Genomic DNA, 19,612 nt, shown 5'->3' with positions numbered 1-19,612 from the left:
CCAAACAAAACAAAACAACCCATCTGTAGTGCTCAGTCAGTTGTAACAAGTATCACATCAAGTGGTTTGTTCCTCAGGGACACTAGCTTTTGGCAATCACTAAACCCTTACACTGTTTCTGTTATTACTAACATCTTGCCATTTACTTGTCCACTCCATGCTGGAAAATTTTATTGACTGAGAATGACCAGGACCTCAGTATATAAGGCCTGGGGGACAAGTGACTCAGGGTGTAAAATCACTGCAAAGTTTGTATTTGGCAATGCTGGGTAAGTAACACCTAATCCACTGCAGATTTTCTTTTGACTCTTATATAGGGCATAATCTGTGGGTAGAGGTATGGTTTTGGGTTAGCTCATTTATTAACTTGTTGTGGGGGTTTTCCTGTCCATCTCTGCCGTGGTAAATTCTGACCAGGATGCTCAGCTCTCTGGCTATTCGTGTGCTGCTGGAGGCATTTCCCAGCACAAGAGCTGCCCATGCTCTGCCTTCTCCTTGCTGTCCTCACTTACAACTTAAACAACCCTGAACCTTCAGAGAGAAGACAGAATGTTTTCAAACCCAGACAGCCATGCAAAGCCAGCAAAATAGAGCAGGGGTTCGGACCAACCCTATGTCTCAGCATCTTTTCAAATTCACCTTGGGATTTCTCCTGTTAACAGTTCCCAGTTCTCAGCTCTTCTGATGGGCTCCCAGATCTCTCTTGCTGTTCGGTTTGCGGGGATGTGCAGGTTGGCAGGATGTCCACGCGGTGGCACCTCAGTCCCCAGCAGCAGGGGGACACGCAGGGAAGCTCAACCCAGCCCAGCCCAGCCCAGCTCAGCCCAGCCCAGCCCAGCCCAGCCTTGCTCCATCCTCCCAGCGCAGCGTGCGGCTCCCGCGCAGATCATAAACACAAGAGTGTCTTGGGATCATGTCCTTCACTCAAGAGTATAGAAACGCGTTAGAATACAAAGAGTTGTATTAAAGCTTTTTGGAACACAAACAAAAGTTTTTATTGAAGTTCATCTTTAAAGCATGAAAAATAAGGTAATTTCTGCATTGTACTCAGGCTGAATACTTAGTGGAGTTATCAGATGATAATTATATTTGCCTGAGAAACCTAATTTTGAGAGCTTACCTGATTTACTCAGGAGTTAGAACTGTATCACATAACCTCTCTTTCCCATCAAAATGAATAAAATACCATAAATTTTATCACCTCCCAGTTAGCTGCTCACAAACAAGGTACAAGCTGGAATTTTTCACCGGGATTATTCCAAGACTGGTTCCAAATGCAAGAACTTACAGATAGTTATGATCTATTCTTGAAGTATGCTGCAAAAATACTGATGAAACTCAGAAAATTGACGTTTCATCAGGAAGTTCATTGAAAGGCTTTAAAAACATTGTTTTATCAGCTAGCTTTAGTTTTTAAACATCAGCTAGCTTTAGTTTTTAAACTTTCTCAGGGTGATGCTATTCCTGCTATCAGCTATATCTTTCCTAGTGATGAATACTGATGCCATGATATCATCTTATGCACTGCCTGACCTGTGGGAAGGAATGGTAACTTTTTCTGAAAACAGTCTTAAAACCACAGCCTTAACAGGAAAAAAAAAAAAGTAGTTTCAATTAAGATAAATGAAAACAATTATTAGATAATAATGATGGTCTTTGTGAATATGTACTCTAAACAGAGTGGAAAATAATCAATGGTTGTAAGGCAATTATTTTGAGCTGAAAAGGAACTATTGAATGTCACGGAAAGCCATTAAGAAAGCCAAGGAAAACCTGCAGATTGTGGCCTTCCAGTACAGTCAGTTTCCACTTGTAAACTGAAGTGAGCTGACTCTTGGAGGCGCCTGGCAGATGATTGATGCATTGGATGGACAAAAATAGGGATGCCATGAGTTACATCTTCTCCCTTCTGCAGAGAGGCATGACCATGTGGGAGCTGCTGAGGGAGGGCAGCAGGGAAGATACACCCCATTTGAAATGGGATTAAAACTCCTGCAGTGTCTCCTATGGTGCTGCCAAACGAGACAGAAACCCAGATGTGAAAAATACACATGATAAAATTCCAGGTACCTTGATTTGCTACCTCCAGATGTTTGAGCAACGCTTGCGCAGAAAAAGGAGGGTAGAATGGGGCTGTCCTGTGAAAGCCTGATTGAAGGTGCTGTGCTTGCTTTCCTTAGGGCATAGTGGAGCTGCAGGGATCCTGCTTCTGCTTCTCCTGCTGCACTCAGAGCTGTGGAAATGGTGGAGAGCAGTGTCAGCCACCCCCATGGAAGATAAGCAACCTTCAAACGGATTGAGTGGGCACAAACTGCTGCAACATGGGTGGAATGACCTTGCAAGGCTCTGAGAAGGAAGAAAAAAGGGGAGGAGACTATGGAGGTTGTTGCAGTGGTTGAACGGCTGCTGGACTAAGGGCAGGATGGGAAGAAGGAGGATACAGTAGAAGATTTGTATACCTTCTTGATTTTCTTGAGCAATGTGGGGTCTTGCTGTTCCTGTCAGAAATCCCCTGGGTGTAGAGGTCCTGCTGAGGCCAGAGATGGTTCCTGGTGCCATCCTCCATCGCTTCCCCTGGCACCTTGTGAGCCAAATTAGTTACTTAGCTCCCAAAACAGCTTGTTGCCATGAGCTCCCCTGTTTAACAATGTGTTGTGAAAAATATATTCCTCTTTTATACCTGCTGCTGGATCATTACAGTGGCACTTCCTTGATCCTGAATTATGCAAAGTAATGACTCAGTTTGTCTCTATTTATCTCCAAACCACTGGTGGTTTTCCTGACACCTGTCATAACCTCCCTCACTCGTCCTTTTTCTAGTTTGAGGGTTAACCTGTTCTGTCTGTACATCTCTGCTGAGCTGGTAGGAAGAGTGCATAGAGTATTCCCACTGGTGGGTGTGCCCCAGGTTTATCCTGGTCTCTATCTATCAGTACATTCAGGCATCTTGTCTTACTCACTCCCCTATTTCTAATCACTGTCAATACTCTGCTTGCTTCTTTGATCTGTACTGAGCAATAAGGTGAAGTTGCTGAATAAGTACCACAACTAAATAAATATAACTGGTTTGCATGTATATGTGTACATATATTTTGTTTTTCCCCATGCATTACTTTTCATTTATCAGAAATTTATTTCCACCATTTTATAGCTTGCTCTCTTGTGTCCTGCAATCCTCATGCAATTTGTGTGAGTATTAGATTGCTTGTTTTTAATTAAATAGTATCAGCTCTCACTTTTGTGTCTGGATGAAGAACAAGCATGTTGTATAACACAGTGCCCAAAGCAGGCTGCTCTAAGAACCTTTACTTACTGATTCCTACAGGCATCAACATTTCCTTTATCTCTTCTAATTTTAACAGTTGAAAGTCAACAAAAAGCCTCTACCATCCTTGTCCTGGGACACTTGGTTTGTCTAGGAGCCTTCAGAGATGAGCTTTGTTTAAAACGTTTTTGTAAACAAACACAGGAAGGTGCAGCATCCTTCCTGACCTCCTCATGCAAAGCATCATCTTCACCAAATAAAGCGTATATCCAAACACACACACACACATATATATGTATCTGTCACAGAATGGTTTTGGTTGGAAGGCACCATAAAGATCATCTAGTTCCACCTTCATCCCCTGCCATGGTCAGGGGCACAGCTTTCACTAGAACAGGTTGCTCAAAGCACCGTTTCCACCTGGTCATGAACACTTCCAGGGACAGGGCATCCACAGCTCCTCAAGAACACCTGTTCCAGCACCTCACTATCCTCACAGTAAAGAATTTATTCCTAATATCGAATCTAGATCTACATTCTTCAATTTCAAAGCCATTCCTCCATGTCATATCACTACATGCCCTTGTAACAAATCCCCCTCCCGTCCTCTTGCAGCCCCTGCAATAAAATCTCCCCGGAGCCTTATTCTCTGGGATGATCAGCCTGTGTTTATATGAAAAATGCCCCAGCCCCGTGAGCACCTCGGTGTGTCCCTCCGGGCCGTGCCCAGGGGCGGAGGCCGTGCGGGTGTCTCTGTGCCGCTGGAGCCGCCGCCGGGCTCTTTAAGCGGGGCCGGCCCAGCTCCGGCCCGCCCCGGCCGCCCTTTGCTCCGCGCGGGGGAGGCGCCGGCACCGGCGGCGATGGAGCTGCTGTGGGCAGCGGGGGGGCTCCTGCTGGCTCTGTCCCTCCTGGCTTTCGTCCTGTACTGCTGCTACGTGCGGTACATCCACGCCAAGTACGACCACATCCCCGGCGCCCCGCGGGAGAGGTAAGGCCGGCTCGGTGCGCCCGCAGAGCGCTGCCTGCCGGGCTGAGGCCGTGAGACAGGGTCGGGCCGGGCAGCAAACCCTCCGGCCGGATCCGTGTGTCCTCGGAGCGGGCAGCAAACCCTCCGGCCGGATCCGTGTGTCCTCGGGGCGGGCAGCAAACCCTCCGGCCGGATCCGTGTGTCCTCGGAGCGGGCAGCAAACCCTCCGGCCGGATCCGTGTGTCCTCGGGGCTTGCATCAAACCCTCCTGCCGGAGCCGAGGGCACGGCGGGGGTCTCGCAGGCCGGGCCCTGCTCCCGGCTGTGCCCGCTCCCCGTGAAGCGCTGAGGATCCCGCAGCCTGCCTGGCCGGGACTGCGTGTGCTGACCCGCATCTCCCGGGTGGCCGCAGCGGCACGAAGCGGTGTTTGGAGCCGCCCAGCCGAGCTGTGTTTGCTCATGGCCCTGAAGATGATCTGGCAGCCTCGCCAGCCGTCCCACGCTGCTCCAGGAGGCACACTGACACTAACTCCAGCGAGCGCCTTCCCAGCTCTCTTTCATAAACCGGGTGTTTGGTTTCTGCCAAAAATAAATAACAATGTCACGAGTGGTAAGGGACGGTGAGAAAGCTGCCAGGCAGGCAGTGGCAGCACTGTCACAAGGAGTCATGGTTCCTGCAGGTGTGTGTGAGCTTCCCTCACCTGTGGGTTCACACACCCTCCGCAATATGCCACAGGAGACACCAGCACTCATCCACCGCCTTACGGGAGCACCATCTCCCCTGCCCACCTTGTGTAATCAGGGTCAGAGACCAAGACTAGAGAGAGGATCCTCTTGTCATACCTGAAATAACACCGTAGAGTGATGGCACCCCAGAGGAGCCACGAGTGGGACCTTGTTTCCTGCGCTGCAGAGAGAACAGTTTCCAGAACTAACAAAGAGTTGTGTTGTATTTGGGGCTTTCACATCTTTTTGGAATACAGTTACAAAGGTGGAGTCAAACAAGTGGAAGGTTAAAAGTTTCTGTAGCTGTTGAGTAACTTTGTTGAGTTCTTGTTATTTTAAGCGCCTCCCAATTCCAACAGTAATAAAATAAGTGCCTGTTTTCCCCCATAGCTTATTTGTACTGAAAAGGATGATAGCATGTCTCTCTGTCTCTCAAATGGAAAACAGACCTTGAGTGCAGCTTGCTTCATTTAGAGAGGAGCTTGGCCAAATCTTCCCTCAGATCTATGCAAAGCCAGTGGAAATTCACCACTCACAGCTGAAGGAAGGAACTGATCTCTATGTTTTTAGTGCAGCTGTTGTATTTGAAGAGTTAACATTTTTTATTAATTTATTCAATTTCCATATTAACCAGTAGTTATCCTCCTCAGTAGTTGAAATGACGTGGGTTTGGACAGAAGGAAATGGTTCCTAATTTCCCTTAACAGAAATCCATTGACAGAAATGAAGTTACACTTACCAGGGATGAGCGTGTATTAGAGAGTAATTGATGCAAATGCCTTTCATGTAGAGCAGTGTAATAGCTGCAGTCAAGATTCAGTCAGATAGGCAAAGAGCAAAGCAACTTATGGGGGCTCCCATCCAGACCCAAACATCTCCTGTAACACAGCATGAGAAACAGATCTTATCCATCATCTCTGTATTGGTCTTCCTGGCTGCATATGAGCACCAGCCTGTCTTGGGTCCCCAATTTTCCAGCTTGCTGAGGGCTGGGCATTGTCACACCTCAGAGTTATTTTCGTCTTCCCGTATGAGGAAAACATGAGCAACACTCACTGAGCGACAAAGATTGCGATCCATACAAAACCCTATATTGGCATCCTCATGACACTCTTAACCTTCATATTCTGCAGCTTTTTGTTTGGACACCTGCCAATCATATGGAGAATGGTGAGGAATCAGGAGTTTACGCCAGATCTCTTCCTGCAGTGGTAAGTTGAGGCACACTAATGACATGAATGATGTAGTCCTGTAGCACATGTGGAGAAATCAAGGCACGAAGACCCTTACAGAATTACATAACTAGCATCATTGAGAAGGTTGGCAAAGGAGCTAGAGAGAGAACATTGTTCTTTCAGATCCAATTAGATATTAGAAAAAACTTTTTCACTGTAAGAATGGTTAGTCATTGGAATAAGGATGCTGGTGGAGTAACTTCGTGGAAATGTTCAAGAGATGTCTGGATGTGGCACTTGGAGATGTTGTTTAGGGGTGATTATGGTGATGATGGGTTGAAGGCTGGATCAGATGATCTTGAACGTCTTTTCCAACCTTGATTATTCTGTTCTGTGTTTCTCTTAATGACTTTACTGGCTGGGGACTGTGGTAGTTCCCTCTGCAATGTACTCTGGTCCTTCAAGGTTATTAGGTGTGAACTGTTTAATGTTGGTAGTTTGTACCATAATTTTCTTACTTTAAAATTTTCTTACAGGGCAGAGAAATATGGACCTGTCGTACGAGTGAATGCCTTTCACAGAATCTCAGTATTGGTTGTGAGCCCTGAAGGAGTGAAGGTACTGAAAAATAAAGCCAAATCAATAGTGGGGATCAGCCCATCCCTCCATAATGGGAGAACTGGTGCCTGATGATCAGAGCAGCCAGCCTGTGCTTGGCTCTGGCTGAGTTAAGAGGATGAGGTGCTTTGCTCTTCAGGCTGTCCTGATTTACTTTTTCCTTGATCAGTTAATTTATTTTGTTACTTTTATTTAAACAACACATATAGCAAACATTTTCCATTTGTAAAAAGCAGACTCTATGCAACAGCTTAATATCCCAAATGAATGGGGCATGAGAGACCAAATTTCTTTCTCTAAATCTTTGCAATTACAGCTGAGTGAGATTTCAGGTCATTGGGCAAAAATGTGCTAGAGGCATGCAAAACAAGCTAGCAGCACAGGAACTGGGGAATCAGGGCACACAAAAGAATTCATCTACTCCTCAGACTAGTGCTGCAGAAGAAGAGAGTAAATGAGTGTGAGTGAAATTTTGTGTTTTGTCTGGGAAACGGATTGCACTCAGTATTCACTGACCTGAGGTTTGGTTTTAGGAGTTCTTGATGTCACCACAGCACCCAAAGGATCCGACGGTGTATGGTACTCTCTTCAGCCTGTTTGGTGAGAGGTAGGCAAAACCCATCTGAAGCCACTGTGATCTGAAAATAAATGCAAGATTAATAATATCACAGGTGTGACATTTTGGCAAAGACCATTTACCTTAGTGTGGGGATTAATTTCTAATTCCAGATACGTGCAAGCAGCATGTACCTGTTAAACATGTCAAGTCAAATATCTCCCCAGTCAGGGAGGAGGATATGTTACCTTGATCATGTATTCTTTTTCCTGCTGGGGATGTCCAGTCTGCTCAAGACCATCATCGAACTTCTCAGATTGTAGAGCACTCCATAAGGCATGGCAGTTTGCAACTTCTAAATTCAATTCCAAAAAGAGGGATTTGTTTTCTTTGTTAGTCTGAAGCTTTTAAAAATACAATAATCCAGTTGTTATATTAGTTATTTGTATAAGCACTGTAATGAACCAGCATCTTATTGGACTCAGCAGTCCACACCTGCCTGGAGGAAAAATCTGTGGTTCAGTTGTTGTCCACAGTGATGCAATGTTCAAAGGTGCTCCCTACACGTGGGAAAAATAAAAGAGAGTAGATGTGAAAGACTTACATTTGTAACTACATGGGGTCCAACAGGCTCCCTTGCATAAAACTGTTCCTTTCCTTGTTTTCCTATGTGCTAGGTTCTTAGGGAATGGCTTGGTAACTGTTTGCAACCATGAGCATTGGCGCAAGCAGCGGAGGATAATGGATCCGGCTTTCAGCCGAAGGTGAGGCAAGTATTTCTGGGATGATCTAGCTATTACTTCTACTGTATTGTCATGCTTCTCCCTGCCATTATTTGGTATTTGGATGGAAAACACCCCAACATTCAGTGCCAAAATCATATCTAACTTAGAATCCAGCACTCCATTCCCATCCTAAGTATAATTTGACCAGACTTCCCATGCAGCAGTGATACCCCTATGAACTCAGCAATGGCAGAAAGGTCCCAAGGTTGTGTATCCTGGAGCGTGGTTATGGCTGCCCTATCCTCTTGGAAAAGATAAGGCAGAGGGTTGGTCTGGTTTGCTTGTGCACCTTGATGCGTTGTATGTAGGGTCTAAAGATAAAGTCCATGTGCCTTGGTGGGCAAAGGCCACTGCCCTTTGCCATGACAGATGTTAATTACATGGCAGGGCAGAGCAGGGCTGTTGTATGAAGAAAGTAGCTCATTCTATATGTTTGCTTTTTAATGTATTAAGACAAATTAATTACAAATTTAAAAAAACTTCACCATTTTCTATGGACAATAACGAAGGTTATTTTGTCTGAGCAAAGATTCCTCTCCAGAGCCCCCATTACTCATCTTTATTGATTGTTCAGCTACCTGATTGGTCTGATGGAAACTTTTAATGAAAAAGCAGAGGAATTGATGGAGAAGCTACAGGAAAAGGCAGATGGAAAAACAGAGTTTAGCATGCTGTCGATGATGAGCCGGGTGACTATGGATATCATTGGAAAGGTACCAGCTGTCCCTTTCTTATTTCCTCTGCAACTGGCAGGAAGGGATGGAAGTAATGGCTTCCAGCAGCAGGGTGGGATCAGGAGCTGGAGGCAGGGACAAGACCTTTGCCCAGCAGTACCAGAAGACCTGCAGGACTAATTGTGCCACTTCCATTCAGGTTGAGCCATGGGAAAGGGCAGTTAGGGAAGGGTCTGCATAGTCTAGGTGGACTTTGCTAAAGTCCTTTCAGCCTCATACCTCCCACCTTCCATGCCAAAAGGGACACACCAGGGCTCTGTCATGGTTCAAGGTTGTGTTATTGCCATTGCATGTCAGCATGAAGTCTGCCTTATGCTGCATTTTCCCTTTGTATGCAAACCCATTTGGGAGGAAGGGAGAATAGTAGTAAATTATTAACCCTACCAAATAAAGGGAAAACATAATGTTGATATTGCCCTCCCCTCGCAGGTAGGATCTAGCCTGAGGTGTTTTTAGGGGAAAAGGTGGTGGTGTGAGGTTATCCTGCTCTTTCACCCCCACCCCAGCAAGTTGCCTTTTTCTCTCCTACTTCTCAGGTAGCCTTTGGCTTGGAATTAAATGCACTGAGTGATGACCAGACGCCTTTACCCAACGCTGTGACTAAGGTTATGGAGGGACTGAACAAGGCACGCGTCCCCTTCATAAGGGTCTGTACTCTCCTCGCTTCAGTCCTCTCCTCACATTCAGCTGCTCCTGCTTGAGTTCATGGAGCTGGGCAAGGTCCATACATGTCAGGGAAACAGTCATCTATAGATCTTTCCCTCCAATGTGCATCAAGATAAAATTCATTAGTGCTTTTAAAAAACTCATGAAATTAACATTCATATTTAATGCGTCTTCTTTTTTTCTTTTGTTCCCCCTGCATGTGACCCCTTCTGGTATGGTTTTATGCTCTCATACCCATTAAAAATTGAGATTTTTGCCATTTGGCCAAGAAGGATGGCAGCCTTCACTCAGGGTGAAAGACATTTGAGCATTCTTGCATTTTCAACCCAAATTCATCTAGTAGGAAATGATGGATGTAATATGAAATACTTAGGAATTATTCCAGTGTCTCATGAAAGCTGTAGTTCAGGCTTTTAGAGCTCCTACTTTCATTTTTGAGACCGGGGTGAGATTCTCCATTGCCTACTGCAGTTTCTTTCCATGGAGAGATGACAAATTTTGCTCACAGTGCCCAAAACATCAGCTCTGATGAGACACGACACCAGCCTGCACAGATTGAAATATTTCCTATTTCAGCCCAGTCCTTCATCCTGCGGGCATTCAGTTTGTTGCGTGGAGAGCAAATGCTTTTGTGACAAGCCTCATTTAGTGGAAAACAAAGTGCTCCCTTGTAAAATAATAGACATTATTTTTTTACCAGCAAAAGGAATAAAATGACAAAAGAAATTCTGTATTCAGTTCATGCCAGGGAAGTGGAAGCTGGTAAAGGAGGTCAGGGAGAGTGTGAGGCTGCTGAGACGTGTGGCAAAGGAGTGCATTGACCGGAGGAGAGAAGCCATCCAGAATGGGAAAGAAGCCACAATGGATATTCTTACACAGATACTGAAAGGAGCTGGTAAGAGACACCTTTAAGTGAATTCCTCTATGGTATGTTTTGCTGTGAATTTCAGCGAGGAGTGTTTTGGGAATCTGAAGTTGGATATTCCTTTAAAGTTGTTTTGGCACTGAAGATAGTGAGAGTTGCTTTGAAAATTCCCTGTTTCTTTGTGTTGGATCAAATATTGGTCAGAAGTCACCACTCAAATGCTCACTCAGCATCCTGTCTTGATGCCACCTCTGCCAATATGTGCTAAACAGGGCAGAGCATTCTGGTTGGTCCAGCTGGGGCACAGGGGCATTTTCTAATCCTGTTTATTTTTCTATCTTTACAGCTCTGGAGGAGACCAGAGATGAAGAAAACATTCTGGATAACTTTATCACTTTCTTTGTTGCAGGTTAGTAGCTATTTTAATGCTTGGATATGTCATGTGGGAAGCTGTACTCATTCTTGAACTGTCTACAAGGTCACTATTAACACCCTTGTTAACCATAATTAACATCATGATTAGTAGCATCACTCCATGTGATGCTGCTGCAACCAGGAGTCTCTTGGTTGGAAGACAGCAGTATTACAGTGGCATAGGACCAGCTGTGTGAGGTCTGAAGACAACTCTTAATTTTCTCACAGGCGAATTATATATTATATATATCTATTATATAATTAAATGTATATTATGTATTTTATCTATTATAATATATATATTATATTATGTATTTCCGTTATATCAATGCAGCAAATAATGCCAGGCTGGTGTTTTCCAACCACTGGCTTCCCACTCTGTTTTCCAGCCTCTGTCTTTCCACTGCCCACTGACTGGGGTGCAAGACTATTGCTTAAGGGGTTCTGGCCCTTCCACTCAGATCCCACTAAAACCCACCAGAAATATCTGTACATCACCTCATCCACATGATTAAATGCTATCCTTGTCTAAGTAGGAGGAGGCACTGTCAAGCCAATCAGAACATGTATGGGCTGAGTAATTATGTGAGATAAACAACATTTTGCAGAGGAGGTTTTTCAAGAGGATTTGGGCTCATAAGAAGGTGAGGTCAAAATACTGTCCTTTGGCAAGAAAGATGTTATTGCAGCAGACATCTTTGCAGAGGTCTGTTTTCTGTAATGCTTTAAAATAGCACATGTCTATCCATGAAAAAAAGGGAAAAGTGTCAACATCAGAGTCATAAAGTGGGTAAGGTTGGGTCTTCTGGTCCAACCTCCCTGCTCAAGCAGGGTCATCCTAGCACATTAAGCAGACCTTTCAAAGAAAGATGGTAGGAAGCTCTGTTTTTCCTTAAAACCAGTAAATCCTTCCTTTTTGGCAGAACTGTGTTTTCCATAAGAGAAGGTGAATCCTGGCCCTCACTGGCCTTCCTTTTAGGGAGCTGATAACCAGTAGGTGCTGCATGCATCCACTGCAGCTTTGACTTGGGCAAGATGGGTCATATCTTTGCCAGCTATGTCAAAGTTCACTTTGTCACTGTTGAAAGGTATTTACGTAGACTTTACATACCTTTTATTATTTCCTTTATTTTCTAGCATATCTGAAATAAAACATCCAGGGTTTGATGTTTAAAGCTTCCTATTCACAAACACCCTAGTAGCCCATCTTTGTATCATATTATTATTTCATACTAACTTTTAAACTGGTTTTTGTTATCATTAGGTCATGAAACCAGTGCCAATCAGATGACATTTACAGTAATGGCACTGGGTCAGCATCCTGAAATACTGGAAAGGTATGTGTACTCCATTTGCAGACCCAACTTGATGTTAATTTCAAAGTGAAGTTAATTATAAGGGTTATTTAAAGGGTAGGATCAGTTCCCAATAAATTCAAGCCTCTCTTCCAAAATAAACAGTTTCCTAGTACCAATACATCCAAAATGTATTTAAAACTTATGATGGATTATTTCAGTTTCACCTGGGAGATTTTTTTCAAAGTCTTTATACACACAGGTCCCAAATCCCACATGATTCAGCTGCCTTGAATGCACATTGCCTCATCCTGATGTGAGGTACAAGTTCAGGAAGGCTGGATGGGAATTGGTTGGCATTTTGCCTGAGGATGGGTATTTAAGTCCAACTCAGTGTCTGGAAAGTAAAATAATGTAATTTGTCAACTTGCCTAGCAAGAAACAGGCATCTGCAGCTAACAAGTTTTAATTGGACTGCAGGGCTCAGGCTGAAGTGGATGAGGTTCTTGGTGCCAAGAGAGACGTTGACTATGAGGATCTTGGCAAGCTCACCTACTTATCACAGGTACTGTGGGAGTGAGGTAAGATACCAGGCTGAGCTGTTTGGTAGCACCTCTGGCATGTTGTGGAGACATGACACACTTTTGAAATTTTAAAAACAATGTTAGTATTTTATCCTGATAATGTTTGTCCCCAGAGAGTCAGCAAGCAGGTAGCCTAACACATTTGCAGCAGCCCAGCCTTGTTGGAAAAGATGCTCCTCAAATTTACAGGTTCCTTCACTGCTCTCTAATTATTACCAGTCTGGGAGCTACAGTAGAGTTGTGTGATCCCTATCTGTCTAAGGTGAAACAATAGCTGTAATTTTAAGAAAGGTATGCAGCTTTGTGCCCAACGTGTGTGTGAATCCCACACACTTTCCTAATTCACTGCTCTATTTTTGTTTAATTATTGTTAAAGCATTTCCAGCTATGATCTCACCATATGGGATAAACTGGGATTTGAGGATAGCCAAAAAAAAAAATGGCTGAGTTGTCGAATGCAAATTATTCGTTCTTGAAACCCTCGTCAGTCACTTGGGGGTGGTGGGGGAAAGAGTTTGGTCCTAAAAGAGGTCTTGTGTATAGAAATGCTAGTTGGTAATGAACTGCAAAGCCAGGGTTGGCTATTAGCCAGTGTTTGTGTTGCATTTCCCTTTTTTTAAAGATGGGGGACACCAGTAGCCCTCAAGAGAGGCTGAATCACAGTCCTGGCAGCTGTTTTGCATAAATTGCCCTGTGATTTTAGTAGTCTGCCATGATCCTTTTAGTTTTAAACTTTCCTGCTGAGGTGAGCAACAGTATTTTACCATTTGGCATATCCCATCTCACAAATTACTGTTCTTTGATAGCAGATAGATATCATAGGTCTATTTCTCATAAGGAAAAGGCAACTCTGTGTGATTACAGAATCACTGGGCTTCCTTAGGCTTCTCAAAACACCATCACAATTATACCATTCCAATTAGGATGAGGTATCTAAGCCTTTCAGTTTTAAGACAGATCACATGAGAGCTTCTCAAAGCAATTTATTTAACAGCATAAGCTTGGATCTGTACAACCAAAATCAGTCACCCTTGGTCAGAGCCAGTCCATCACTGGAGTATCAGAGACTATGGGACTCCTCTCCTGTTGTTCAGGCAATTCTGAATCCTTTTGTCCAGGTTTCTTCTCCATTAGTCCACTCGTGCATGCACACCGTTAATTGCATTTTCAGTGCGCTGCTCATGTGCACTGTTAATTAGGTTTCACTTTGATGAAATAAGCCATTCTTACAGCTCACTGGCACCAAAAGAAATGGTCTTGTTCCATTTTTTTCTCAACACTCCCTATTCATTTTCCTTTGCCAGGTTGCTTTTTGTTTTTTTGGGGTGCTGACCTGGCTCAGCTCCTCAAGCAGCAGGAGCAGGACAAAGGCAGGAACTGAGAGTGGGAAGGGGGTGGGAGCAATCACGCACCCTCATGGCACCCAGTGGCCAGAACAGCTCATCAAGGGCAGGAGACTTCACTCTTACATGTTCCTTTTGAGTTTGCTTCCTAGTACTTTTGCTCTTAGCTGTTTGTCAGACTTGAGGTGTTAGATCTGTTCCAGAATCTCTTCTGGGTTTTGTGTCTTTTTTTCTGTATTTTACCAGAACCAGGCCCGAAGGAGCTGACTTCGCCATGTATTTGCCCTCAGGAGTCCAAGGCAGATAGACCAGCATCTGTTTCAAAAGTCAAAATCCCCCATTTAGCAAAAGTGAAAGGCCATAAGGAGGTAATTAATTTTATTTCTGCTTCCTACAATGCATGAGCTAACTGAGCTCTTGTGCTTTTTGCTGACACAGGTTTTGAAGGAGTCGCTGCGGCTGTACCCACCCGTCTCAGGCACACTCCGCAGGCTGGAGAAGGAGGATGTCATCAGTGGCATCAAAATTCCTGCAAACACCACGGTCTTTGTGAGTCCCATCCACATCAGCAGCTTTTAGCTGCCCCAGTTAATACAAATGTAGTGGACCTGTGGATGAGAGGGTCAAAATCTTCCCTGGGCATATCTGCACTTGCTTCTCCAAAGTTTTTACTAAAACTGGGGTATGAATTAAGACTCTCAGCAGGGACTGGGGAGTGGAAGGTGTTTATGGTTTTATACCTCTGACAGCAAAGAGGCATTTTCAGTGTGCTGCTCCTGACTAACAAAAATAAACACTTTCTTGCCAGCTCAACACTTACGTAATGGGAAGGATGGAAAAGTTTTTCAAGGATCCACTTACTTTTGACCCAGAACGATTCAGCAAAGATGCACCTAAGTGAGCTTCTTTTTACTCACATGTTATTAAATATGTATTAAGAAACCATTACAGGAAGATATTTCAAGGGAAAGAAAAGTAGAATAAAAACATTTTTCCATTTCAGTATGAGTAACACTAAATCATCCAAATATAAATAGAGAGCAATAATTCACAGCTTTTGTTCAAGAATTCTTTAGACCACCTTACCTTACAAAAAAGAGACCAATGTTATTAAATGTTTATATTGAGGCCAAAACTTTGGGCCCAAACCCAGGTTGAATATTTGCCTTAGTACAATGCCAGCATTTAGTGACAGTCCTGGTCCCAGGGTGCTTGAAATGTCTCCATGTTAGAGAGGGCAGAAGGGGCTGAGGGAGAGAATTGCTGCTCAGCCATGTGGGCAGGCAGCCTAGGTCTAGTCAGTGGTCAGGGGTGCAGTAGAAGGGACCAGTCAGTGACCAAACAGATGCAGAGATCAGCACCAGCTACTTCATGAGTAAGAGTTTCCTTCAGCCTAGAATTAGTCTGGGCACCTAAACCAAACACCCCCTCACTCACATGGTTCAGAGCTGCCCAAAGGAGCAATTATTGGGTGGATTGTGACATTCTCATGACAGGGTGAAAAGCGTTTAGAGTGTGCTTGACATTCAGCTTTGAAATAAAGCTGGCATGCAACAAAATAGCTCCAGCAGCTGAGCCATACAGTAAAGAATGATGACAAGGAAATGTGCTGCCAAGCTGTATTGCTACTCTGAAGCAAAAAAGAGTTAATTTGGAGACTGCTTTAACAAGTCCGATAGGCGAGGCGGTATTTAGACCATTTCCTTGCTGCTGTGATGAAATATTTGTTTCTTTAAAACCAAGTTGTCAGAGTAACAATTTTGAACATTTTTCTTTGCAGGCCATATTACTGCTATTTTCCATTCTCTCTGGGACCCCGATCTTGCATTGGGCAGGTGTTTGCACAGGTGAGTAGAGGCCTGGAACAATGCTTGCCCAGCAAGCACTGGGCCAGCTCAGGGTGTGCTGACCACGGGTGGTGGGGGGACCAGAGGCCACGCGATGCCCTGTGCACTGAGCCTCTTCTCAGAGGGAAGATCTCCCCTCATGTCCATGACAGACATGTCTGTCAAATGCTATCACAGGAGCAGATACCCATGCAGCCAAGGCATCTGCAGGGAGGAGCAGCAGGCTGCACTCCCTCCAGATTGTCCTGGGTCAGCCTGCTTGAATCCAAGCCCCTTAATGGGAATCACAGTCAAATTCCTTTGCCAGCCAAAGTCAAGCACACAGGGATGTGCAGGGGGTCTTGGGGACCATCCCATGGCTGCCACTGGCAGAATCAAGGCAGGGAGAACATCAGCTGGAGGAGGACTGGCACAGAGAAGGTGAAGAGGGGTTGCTATATGGACAGTAGGAACAATTTAATATGTGAGTGTGGCAGAGATGTTTCAGGAAAGCCAGAGGCAGGTGCTTTGGGTCTGTGCTGTAAGCTCATCTGAGCACCAGTCCTCAGAGTGCTTTAGTTTTACAGTCTGACTTCCAAAATGGGTTTAACACATAAACAGAAAGACTGATCTTAGTGCCTGTCAGTTGTCTTGAAATCCAGGAAGTCCCAGGTTTCCTGCCCAAACTCAACCAGCTGCATTAGCAGAGTAACATGTAACTTTTAAATCTCTGTATTGACAAAGCAGTATAAGATAGCAGACTGACTTTAAGCAGCTGCAGACCAAGCTGTATTTGCTGTCATGACAGTTTGCTTTTCTTCTTAACAGATGGAGGTAAAAGTGGTGATGGCAAAGCTGCTGCAGAGGTTTGAATTCCAGCTGGTGCCAGGACAGAGTTTTAAACTCAGGGAGGCTGGAACCTTAAGGCCACTAGATGGAGTAATATGTAAATTAAAGCCAAGGAACTCTGCAAGAGGCTGCCAGGCATGACTGCTCAAGGAAGGGAGTGTGGCATGCTCCTTGTAGTGTTTCTTCTGATTTTGAAGATCTTGACACTAATCAAAGGTTAGATTTTGTAGATCCCTTTAGAGGATTACTAGACTGTAATTATTTATAACCTTCCTCATAATTTACTGAAGAAAACCTTACGAGAGTCACTCTACTGAGCATCTTCAATCTGGGAGTGTACCTGGAATTGCCAGGTTTGTTCTTTTTCTTGGGGAAAAGATTTGTTTCTGACCAGACTTGGAAAAGAACATCCTTTTACTGGAGTATCCCTGGAGTGCCACACAAACCTACACTCCAATCCCAGCCCATGGTTTCCACTAAGCTTATCTACAGCACAACATGGTCTAAGTAAGCCCTTGTTTGGGGAGTTTCTTACTTACACAATGAAATCAGAAACGAGTAGAGCACAGGTTTGGGCTGAATTTAGGAAGAGATGTTTGGAGATAGTCTCTTGGTCAAAGCAATTTTATGGGAATCATCTGAAAAAAAACCTGCAAAAAATCACAGTCCAAGGCCACTACTCTCTCCTGTTGCAACTGCCTGATTTTTATTCAGTCTCTTCTACTTTTCTTTTAATATTATGTAAAGCATAGATTCCCAGTCCACACTGTAGAAAGGGACCCTCCTGCTCCTCCTACCCCTCCACATGGCCTGTGCTCATTTTTCTGAGACACTCTTCTTTATGGGGGAATTCTTGCTGCTTTTGTTTTGACCTGGATCATTTTCTCCATCTTGTTTGCCACAAAGCTACATTAACACTTAGACCAGCTGGTCTAGTTAGGTACAGGAGGGCTGGAAATAAGTGCCTGAACTAAATGCTGCATAAAATGGTATTGTCACTGAAGAAATGTGTCTGCAATTTGAGCCAGAGGCAGGAGAAGGAAGGTCCTGCACCCCTCTCTTCTGCAGATGTTCCTGAATAGCTCACTGTGTGTAGCCTGCAGCCAGGCTCTGCTAGGGAGAAAAACTATCATTTGAAAATGCTGCCTTCCAGAAATATGTGGATACCTAATAGGAGTTTGGGCCTCCTCTATCATGAAATAGAATTAAAGGCATTTGATGCTGTCACTTTTATTTCGTACCTTTCTGTATTAAAAGGGCAAGAACACAATCTGTACACTATCAGGTTCCTGTGGTGGTTTCCTTTGCAGGAGAGCAACATCCCAGAGCTTTCCCTGACTTTGGTCCTGTTGTACACCATCTCATTCAGTGCAGCAGTGGAATAGCAGCCCCAGGAGGTTGATGGTGCTTTTGATAATGCAGTCAATACCTCACAGTGTACTAATATGACTTGCACTTGGGGTACCAGTACTTGCATTGCAGGGGAAGGTTTAGTCCATCTGTCAGTAGACCAGCTCTTCAAGACCTTGTGCTGGAAATCTGATTATATCATCCTAGACATTAATAAAATCTTGTTGGGAAGACTGAGGGCTTGTCAGCTGGACTTGTGTTCGCAGGAACTGTTGCAATAGGGAGTGGGATGTTCCGTGCCAGTGAGGCTGGATGTGCTGGTGGCATAACAAATGGCTGAATCCTGAGAATATGTCAAAAGCAGAGCAGTATCTCAGTGCCATGGGAGGGGGGGAATCTCTGACAGGTGTGGCATATGCTGTGAACAGCACACAGACAGCTTGACAGATACTGGCATATTCTGCTGTGGAAATGTGAGATGCCACCACACCAGGGCTCTGCTCAGTGCTACCAGTGAAAGAGTTGAAATTCATTAATTACACAAACACTTAACTGCCTTCTGCCACCTCTGCAATGAGGTCAGGCACTTCCAAGGAAGGCTCAAGGAGGGTGCTAGCATGTTAAAATCCTGCTGTGAGTTTTGTCAGCCCTTATGTGCCCAAGACCAGAGCTTCCTGACTGCTTTGTGTCTACCCTCCTCAGAGGATACTCTTCCTTCTCTCTCTGCAAGCCCAAATGCCATCCAGCTCTTCAGGGACCACTGGCCCAGGCCTTTCTCTTTTTCCTGCATCTGAAAGTGTCTCCTGTCAGGCTGATTGCCTCCCAGCAGATGGCAAGCACTCATTGCCAATGCATCCAATAGCAGCAGCACTCCTCAGCCTTCACAGCTCACCTCTGAAGTCAGGCTGCCCTCATACAACTGGCAGAGATTATGGCCTGTGGGACCATACAAATGCCCTGCAGCATTCTCATGGTTTCATCCTGCACCTCTAGCCAGGAGATGAACCCTCATCTGACAAAAAAAAAAAAAAAAACAACCAAACCAAAACCGGACCAGTTCAGGAAAGCTGCTTCCTAGTGCCTTATATGCCAACTAGGTGTTGGCATCAGCTTTGCTAAACCCTGGTGAGAAACCTCAGACCAGAAGTGCCTAGGGAGACACAGCTGTGCCTGCCACGGGCTGTAAAAACACCTGGGAGCTGCAGCTGTCTTGGACACCACAGAAAAGGACAGTTTTTCTTCCTGCTGGGGAAGAGAAACATATTATTTTGGTTCTAGGGCAATCATTATTGCACCAAGCCCTTGGCTAGGGTTCCTGTCCAGTAAGGCAAAAAAGCAGAGCAAGGTCTGTCTTCCTAGTTCACTTGCCTGTAGGAAGATATCATAGCTAACTTTCTTCTTATCCTTCTCCTGGCTCGTGGGCAATACAAAGAGAAATCTGGAAATGGCTGGTGAGGTGATTTTTTCCTGGGTACCAGTGTCTGGAGGTTGGATGCAAGAAAGTTTCTCAGTTGACATGGAAGTGCAAAGCCAGGCTGCTCAGGATGCCTCCTGCCCCTGTGCTCTGCAGGTAAGTGCCTGCCCTCCAGCAGCTC

At 44.7% G+C, this 19,612-nt stretch overlaps 1 protein-coding gene across 1 annotated transcript; it reads left to right on the top strand.

The window, feature by feature from the left end:
- Positions 1-4,088: 4,088 nt before the first annotated feature.
- On the top strand, positions 4,089-18,254 carry LOC116997777 (cholesterol 24-hydroxylase). Its single transcript, XM_033062873.1, has 15 exons — positions 4,089-4,253; positions 6,091-6,168; positions 6,669-6,750; positions 7,284-7,357; positions 7,984-8,070; positions 8,666-8,804; positions 9,362-9,472; positions 10,230-10,386; positions 10,703-10,765; positions 12,035-12,107; positions 12,546-12,630; positions 14,431-14,541; positions 14,801-14,889; positions 15,773-15,839; positions 16,647-18,254. Exons 1-15 carry the CDS (start codon positions 4,126-4,128, stop codon positions 16,806-16,808), a joined length of 1,506 nt encoding a protein of 501 aa, XP_032918764.1. The 5' UTR covers positions 4,089-4,125; the 3' UTR covers positions 16,809-18,254.
- The last annotated feature ends 1,358 nt before the right edge of the window (positions 18,255-19,612 follow it).

The sequence above is a fragment of the Catharus ustulatus genome, chromosome 6, assembly GCF_009819885.2.
Source record: "Catharus ustulatus isolate bCatUst1 chromosome 6, bCatUst1.pri.v2, whole genome shotgun sequence".
Taxonomy (NCBI): domain Eukaryota; kingdom Metazoa; phylum Chordata; class Aves; order Passeriformes; family Turdidae; genus Catharus; species Catharus ustulatus.
This window is presented reverse-complemented; position numbering and strand designations above follow the sequence as displayed.